This window comes from Camelus dromedarius, chromosome 12 (assembly GCF_036321535.1).
Source record: "Camelus dromedarius isolate mCamDro1 chromosome 12, mCamDro1.pat, whole genome shotgun sequence".
NCBI lineage: Eukaryota > Metazoa > Chordata > Mammalia > Artiodactyla > Camelidae > Camelus > Camelus dromedarius.
In genome coordinates, this window is record NC_087447.1 from 70,047,147 (window position 1) to 70,055,801 (window position 8,655).

General features: G+C 37.1%; 1 protein-coding gene across 5 annotated transcripts in view; it reads left to right on the forward strand.

The window, feature by feature from the left end:
* DYNC2H1 (dynein cytoplasmic 2 heavy chain 1) overlaps window positions 1-6,412 on the forward strand; it is a 264,211-nt gene extending 257,799 nt beyond the window's left edge. For all 5 annotated transcript variants that reach the window (XM_031460657.2, XM_031460654.2, XM_064492852.1 and 2 more), the window contains one exon: window positions 5,703-6,412. In XM_031460657.2, coding sequence (XP_031316517.2) covers window positions 5,703-5,861 — 159 coding nt within the window. In that variant the 3' untranslated portion in view covers window positions 5,862-6,412. The remainder of the gene's footprint in view (window positions 1-5,702) is intronic.
* Window positions 6,413-8,655: the final 2,243 nt, after the last annotated feature.

Consider the following 8,655-nt stretch of genomic DNA (forward strand, 5'->3'; position numbering starts at 1 on the left):
TAAAACTATCCAACTCTCCAACTTCTGCCTGAGTTAAACATTATTTTGTTCAAGGAAGCATTTTTTTTTAGGGCAGGTATGTCTGTTTTTAATAAGTGTTAACAGAATTTGACAGAGGGGCATCAGTATTTTAATGCATTTTTAGCAAGAGGGAAGGAACCAGCATAAAATCCAGGGAACCATCATCATCAATTTATGTAAACAAGAAAGAAGACTTACCACTTACTCTTACCGCTACTTTATTGCAGAAAGTTCAGAATCCTTTGGTAAACTTGGATAAAATAACAGAATTCAGAACTTTGCTGACTAATGAAGAAGTTTTTTTCCCCACAAATTAGTTCCATAATATTATCTGACACTTAGTAGTCCTCAGTAACTTGATTTCAGCAGAAACGTGCCCAGCAGCCTAGGAATCTGAGTAACAATTCTACCAGATAGATAACAGATAACACCTACGTTTTTTAAAGAACGTTTTAGGTTGCAGACGACTGAAGAACTTTGACGTTGTTTTAATATGTGGCAATTCCTAGCAATGGAGATGAACAACACATTCTAAGACTTTTACTGGGGGGCCAGGGAGGTCTACTGTTGCTTCTGTTATAAACGTGATGTATGTTGCCAGTCAACAAAATCAGGAATGCTCAAGTAGAATTAAAAGGAAGTAAAGGCTGGTGGTAATATTTTCCTACTTGTTCTGTTTACCATTATCTGTGTGCACTAAGATACTATAACCTACACTCAGGCTATTCTTTTATGCATTCATTCATTCATTCATTCATGATGCAGATTCTTAAGATTGTACCATTTCCAACTCAGTGCTTTGGGTTAAATTAATACTGGTCCAAATTAAGATTTCCCTAGTGGGTTTTTAATCAAGAAAGCATTTACTGTTTCCAAAGCATTTCCTTAAAAGTGTCCTATACTACATTATTCTCCAATGGTTCTCTAAAAAATTGGTAAACAAATTTAACTTTGGAAATTCATGATGTGTTTGAGACTATTAAAAATTCTGAGAACTCCGAAAGTTTACCTAACACGTGACCCTTTTCATGCACCTGCACCCCACCCTCCATCTGGATCTCGTGTTCCACGTAATACAGTTTGGGAAACACCACCTTGTGAGGTCCATCAGTCTTACGTAATTCCCTGTTCTGACATTCCACAGGAAGTCAGTTTGCCTTTGTTCTATCTTCCCAGTAAAAAAACATTACTTAGGGTTTATCAGCCCCACAGTAGCATAGAAATCCTGAACAAGCCTGAACCCCACAGGCTTAGACCTTCCAACAGGTACCACAATTGGCACAAAGAAATCAGAAACAACTTCATTATAGCTGTGAAATGATTACACAAGCCACTCACAATAACTCTTTTCTTGATGTTAAAATATTTTCATCATGTGTATGAGGTACTATGTACTAAAACCTCTGCCTTATATGCACTCTGTTTTAAAAATAATAAATATTTAATTAATACTTTTCTGTGTGACAGTTTTTTTCCCCCTTAAGGACTTACGAAAGCAATGTTGTTAGCATCATCATATTGAAAAGTATGAGGGCAGTATTTCTCTACCAAAATACATTTTAAGGAGTAGCTAGACGTTCTCGACAGAACAAAGTCTATCAAGATACTCACTATTGGCAGGTTCTTTTGTTCCTTATTTGGAGGTAGTTATTTTTTTCCAGGGTTGCATGACTAATGATGCCACTTTTCTGTATGTTGAACTTCTGGTTTCCTAATATCTTCTTTTCTAAAAAAATAACCATTCATCGACTTCGTTCATAAATATTCAGAAAGCAAATGTTAGAACAAGTTGGTTGGACCTTATGCATGAATATATTTCTGATGAGAAATGTTTTATTTTAATGAAATTTGAGTTGATATTGGCCAGATAGTTAACAGAATTAACCGAGGTGATTTGGAGGTTTTTTGTTTTCTAGTGTTTTATTTTGTTATTTTCTTTAGTTTATTGACTAAATGATACTGAATAGCACCACTTGCCTTTGTGAAGTATCTTCTTCTGCACCTTGGCACAGTGCCTTCTATGTGTAGTCCGTGTATATATTTAAGTCACTTTCCCTGGGGCCTGGGCATAAGCACGAGTAATCACAATATATAGATTATTAATTAAATTTTAATTATGTCAGACTAATTTGTTTACATGCAATGTAATATGCAATATTTGCAGTCTTCCTAATATATGTCCTTTTTTGCATTAATTGAGCACTTGGTGTACTTATTAATAGTTATCAATAAAATCTTAGTTTCATCCAAATATTTCAACCAAGCAGGGTCTTAATTAAGCTTTGTCTGTTAAGAGAAGCAATATGGGAATTGTGTTATAAGAATTTAATTCAGCAAAAGAATATTTCTGGAACTTGTGTCTGCACAAAGTATTGTAGCTAATAGTGAGAATGCCGAAGTACTTAGCCCTGCTACTTTGGTTATTTGTTTACTGGTGGCCTAAGAGCAAGTCCATTTAATTTTTTTTACAGGAGGTTAATAACATTTACCATGTGAGAGACTGGGAAATGATAAGCACAGGTTTAAGCAGCAGCTGTGGGACTTTGCTTTTAAAACACTATACGTTTCGCTGGAAACATTTGCACCCTCACTGTAAAACAACCAGAAAGCCTGCAACCCAAAGCAGGTTTGGAAGGATCTGGAAATGTATACAAAAAGTAGCAGATTGACAGCGAACATGCAAAGAATCAACTTTGCATTACTCTTAACATTTCTAATTTAAAGAGAAAATTGCTTAGCATTAAAATGAAGAGATAGAAGATCTTCTGAATAGAAAAGAAGCATTATAAACCATTTCAATGTGATGTTTTATTTTTACTTTTGATCACAGTAGTTATGGGAAGCAAAGCAAATATCAGGTGGCAGAGGAAGATAATATAAGACCATTCCTGGGATTATAAATAGACATTCAGAGATTCAGATCATTTCAGTACAACAAATATGTAATGTTTGTCTGCTCTTTGCTGAAGAATTTAACGGTGATACCAAAAGAAAGCCTGCACTAAGGTTATTAACTTTAGGAATGGCTAAGGAGTTCTGAAAATTACAGGAATTTCTGAATCTTAAAGCTTTGCTGTTTAAGCAGAATTGAAGTGGGAAGAGCTTAGGCAGTGACTAATAATGGTTGAAAATTCTCTTTAATTCAAATGCTGTATTTTTCCCGAGGGCCAACTCAGCACTCATTCTCTCCGTTAATCATTGTTAGGTTAATGCATCGCAGGGCAGTAGTTTGTTAATTTTGATTTTCCAAAATACTCATTTTTCCAAAAAGTGTATTCTAAATATTGGATGCGTATGTTGTTTCTTAAACTGAATTTTAAGCTTCAGAGAAGTTGATGATTTTCTCTATTTGGGTATATATTGAAACGCCTAGGCTTTATAATTCCAGGTGCAACGTTGGCACATAAATGCTGTTAAATGAATGGGTGAATAACTGACAAATATGAACAGAGAAAACTGGAAAGATTCAGAACAGATGGACTTTTTATCTATTTGAGTAATTCTTCATAAAGAATGACTTTTGTCACATGTAAATCAGGTCACAGTTTACAAATGTTAGGAATGAGTGAGTTTTCAAAGGGACTCACCTGATTTATATCAAGGACTAGGTAAGTCAGAACAGTGTCTTCATGTGTGCTAAGGGGCGATGGAGATAAAGACTGGAAAAGATAATCAGAATTTCATGTAATACTCACCTAGACTTAAAAGTAGAATGTTTGCTTCTCATTTTTTCATGAAGAAAAATATTTTCATTTCTCATCCTAACACCATCCGTGACATGAGGTAGATGGTAAAAAGCTGGGATTTTTTTTTTCTAATTGATTTGAGAATTAGTAGGGATTAAAGAAAAGTTATGCATATGTAGTCCTGAGAGTTAGAGACATGAGGAGCTCCTGACCCCGTCATCGGAATCACTCAGCATTCTGTTAGGTGGACAGCGTTGTTTGGGGAGGGAAACTGGTGCTCAGAGGGGAGTCTCCTTAGGGTCAGGGCTCCTGGACGAGTGCTCCTGAGCCTGGAAAGGACTTATTTCCATAAATGCTGTTGTCTTCCCTTTTGAAAAGTAACAGAATAGCAGAGATTTTAGGTGCTAATATTCAAACACCAAGAGTTTTTTTCACCTTCACTACTACCTATGGCAGCTTTGCTTAACTAGGTCATCCTGGTGAGTTCTCCATGGGTTTCTGATTTGTCACTTACAAAATTCTGGAGTGAGGCTAACTTTTCTCTTAAGTTTTGTTCCAACTCTTAAAGAATAATCCATTTACTGAATAAAATTATACAAATTCAATAAAAACATTAATCCTAAATTTGAATTGGAATTACTTTATGAACTCTGATGTTCTTCTTCAAAAAGTACTGTTTCTAAGATCCAGTCAGTGAAAAATCCAAGAGGGAGAATGACAGACATTCCTAGCACCAAAATTATGGGATAGTTTCTCATTAAAGGAACCAAGGATCCTCAGAGTAATGGCTAGTTTTTGATTTCTGGGACAGGAATTATATAAGATGAGCTTATAACACAACATCGTGACATACTAGAAGGTAAGAAAACTGCTGAAGACAACTAGGGGCATATCAAAAAAACAAAAAATACAAAACCTCAGGAGCCAGCTTTAAAGACTGACAATTTGAACGTCAATAAGATAATAATCACATTGCACTGAAACATCAGGTATGTTTAAATCCACCAGTTCATTATGATACGTTCAAAAGGGGCGGGGTCACTGATCACCTTTATAGTATACTAGGGAAGGAATTCATTGTTTTAAAAGCACATAAATAGAGGGGAATTGGATAGAATTATCCAGCCTTTCCTATATGAACTGTGCCTCATGGTAATCAAAAGGTTGATAAGTGGAAATTTCTTTTTATCGAATTTCTGCCCAGAAACGAAGAAGGAATGATAGAATTAGTTTATCATTTTGTAATCTTGAATATAAATAATGATCATCAGTGGCTTCTAGTATCTAAAAAGAGACACAGCTGGACATTATATGTCTCCTGATGGAAGTATACACCAATGTTTTTACCAAACATTGAATCTGAATCTGAACTCACCTCCAGATCCACTTTACAAGAGTACAGGGAACAGAACATAACGCCATGCAAATGTAGCCAACAGAAGTCAGAATGCGGGAAACTCTTGGAATAGCTCTTCAGCAAACAAATTGCAAGGAAAAAAAGGAGAAAAAACCTGTAAATTTAGGAGATTTAAGAAACACATCAACAAACTGCAAAGTATGGGCTTTATTTGAATTATGATTCTTACCAAAAAATCTTTTAAAAGTTACCGGATAATGAGATAATGGGTATAAGATGATATAAGAAATTATTAATATTTTTGTGTTGATAGAATTGTGATAATTTTATGTTTTATTTAGAGACATATTTATATATTTATAGGTGAAATTTTATAATGTATAGGGTTTGGTTCAAAATACTCCAATATTTGGGACTAGGGGAAAGTTATGAATGAAACACTCTTGGCCACAAGGTGGTCATTGTTGAAGCTGAATGGTGAAGGTTTATTATGCTCGTCTCTATTTAAAACATTTCATAATAAAATGTTAAATAAATCTTATTTGGAAGGGGTTTGTGTTTGTAGCTTTAGTTACCTAATGATCAGCTTCAACAGTGTACTGCTGTACTTTAAAACAAAGTTAATTCTCGTTAACCAGGGCGCATATGGTCCGTACTCCGCTGACGACTGCATATCTCTGCCTGTTTACACCAGCACAGAGAGGAGTCGTGTGGTGATCAACATCGACGTGCCATGTGGGGGCAACCAAGACCAGTGGATTCAGTGTGGAGCAGCTTTATTTCTAAAAAATCAGTAGAATCTCATGACAATAGAAGCTGTCTTCTCAAAAAGAATTACTGTTTAACCTTTAAATAAAATATCTGGTCAGTATATATTTGAAGTGTTAGTTCAAAATATTAGCATATAGTTGTCCAGTGTTGTTTATCTGTTGGGTTTTTGTCTTAGTGGGTAACGACAGGACCAGGTACCTTTTAAAGTAATAACTTAATGGAGTCAATGTTAACATGGAGAATCCCTATGTAACATTAAATATTTCTGTGAGGCAGCTCACTTTTCCAGTGGGTCAGAAATTTATGTTTTAGGTAAGAGGTTTAAAAGTGTATTTAAGGAATCAGTAAATAATATTTTGGCTATCTTTTTTATCATAATTATTTAATAAAATATAATAATATTTCAATCTTCCATGGTTTTAGATATATGTATATAATCTTTTTAAACATTGAAGGATATATTGTATTTTAGTTACAATATGCAGAATCTCAGAGTAACACAAAAGAAATGGGGAATAATAGCACAGAAACCAGGATAAGGATTTTATAAATAGAATAATTAAAGGATGAAAAGTCATAGTTTCTCATGTTTCATACTGTTTCTACTGTTTCATATAAACAGTAAAATTCAACAATGGTTTGAAGCTTAAATAAATATATTTTACATTCCAATTTTAAAGTTTCTGAGCAATTTGAATTACATTCAGAAATCCTTCTTTTTTTTTTAATTGAAGTACAGTCAATTACAGTGTGCCAGCTTCTGGTGCACAGCGCAGTGTTTCAGTCACACATACACATACATACATTCACTTTCATATTTCTAATTAGCTTGAATTGTATTGCCATTCGTATCAGTCTGCGTCCAATCAGGAGACCAAAAAACAAACAAGCAAAAACCTACCCTGTGATATAAACAGGGAGAGTTTAATATAAAGACATGTTAAGCCGTGATGAAGGAGTGAGTATACGATGTAAGAGAACTCTGCCTGGTTCCCCAGGGCGAAGGTGAGTGCCCACCGTAGAACAGACTTGGAGAGGAGAGCCTCCCACAGCCTGGGCTTCAGACCCCATTGGAGAAGGTGCATCACAGCCTGTTGGATGGCTGACAAGTTCTCTGGTTTTCCTAGACCAAAGCTTCCCTGCAGTTCCAGGCAAGCAGGAAACAACTCTCTGGGGCAAAAATAAGCCCCAGCTCCAAAGGTGGGGGGGACCTCCAGAACAAGCAGGGGACCCGTGGTTACGCAGCATGAGGAGGGGGCTGCGAAGTGGTGGATACTAGCCTGGGCTGGGGCTCCAGCATCAACAGGCCACCGCGTTCTGGGTACATGGCGGCGGCAGAGCACCACTGTCCTCCCGTCCATACCGCCGGCCAGTGCTGTACCATCGGAGCCAGCAGGAGAGGCCCCTTGCTCCTGCAGTGTCCATCCAGCTTTCCCAGCTGAGAAAGCTTAACATCACATGGGAATTCTGGGCATCATCACAGAGCAGGTGTCAAAGTGGGTTTGGAGCTGGGCGACAACAAGTAACTAAAACTGACACACTTCTAATATTCAGTGAGTATTACATAGCTTTATTCAGTCAATAAATATTGACTGTTAACATTTTAGACACTATACTAAGCAGTGAAGGTACAAGGACTCCTGAAATCTGTCCTCGTCTTCATAGCCACGTTCCACTGCTCTATCCCTATTTCCTCTGACCATGCCTGGCATGAAGAAGGTGTCTCGCACATATTTGTCAAATGAATAACCCAGGAGACAGATGGAAAGCCCATCACATGGTGTGCCAAGTAATGTGGATAATAAAAATAATAGAGTATGGGACCACAGGGGTAGAAATGATTTTTTCCCCCTCTAGGGAAAAGGATGGAGCAGGAAATAGAACTGAGCTTTGAAGACTAACTGAAGTGTCAACCCGGAGACGAAGGGCATCTCAGGCACTGGGAGCAGCGTGAGCTGGTAGACGGAGGGATGGAAGCACTTAGAGGGCACAATGTAGGAGTAACAAGTGGCAGAAAATTAGCCTGAAAAGGTAAATTGAATTACTTATCAGGGCTTTGAATACCGCACATGAGTTTAGACATTTTTGCAAGCAATTGGAAATACCAAAAGTTTTAAGAAGAATGGCATAATTCCAAAAGAATCCTTTTTAAAACTTAAGAATTAAGTCTATTATTTGGATTTAAAGTTATCTTACTTAAATACTCTCCTTTTTAGTCATGACTCGCTTGTATTCTAGAGTTTATACTTTCTTATAGCTTACCTCTTAATTTTCTAAACTCTAAGTAGATTATTATCCTCATTTCACAGATGCAGGGGGTAGAGGCCTAGAAGTTGGATGACTTGGCCAAGATCATCTAAACAATATTTATACATCTTGTATTTCTTTATTGGTTAAGGCAGGCTAAATAACAGGAACAAACTCTCAAGTCTCAGGACCTTAACACATAGGAGGTTATTTTTCGCTCATATAGTAGAGCTGCAGTTCAGTTTCATGGGTCAGTTCTCTGTGTAATCATTCAGGAACGGAGACGGGCATCAGTCCTGCCATCTTAGACATGTGGCTCCCAAGGCCAGGCGTTGACACCCCAGTCAGCTAGGAAAGGGAAAAGCATGAAGGGGTCCACGTGGAAGGTGTGCGCCACGTCTGGAAACGTCACACATCACTTACGTTTGCATTCCATTAGAGAAAATGTAATCACATGGCCACATCTAATTTCTAGGCTGGTGGGAAATGTAGCCCAGCTGGGAGCTTGAAGAAGGGAGAAAGGGCGGGGCTGGGGAGGGCAAACTCGCTCTCACCACATCCCCGTCCAACAAA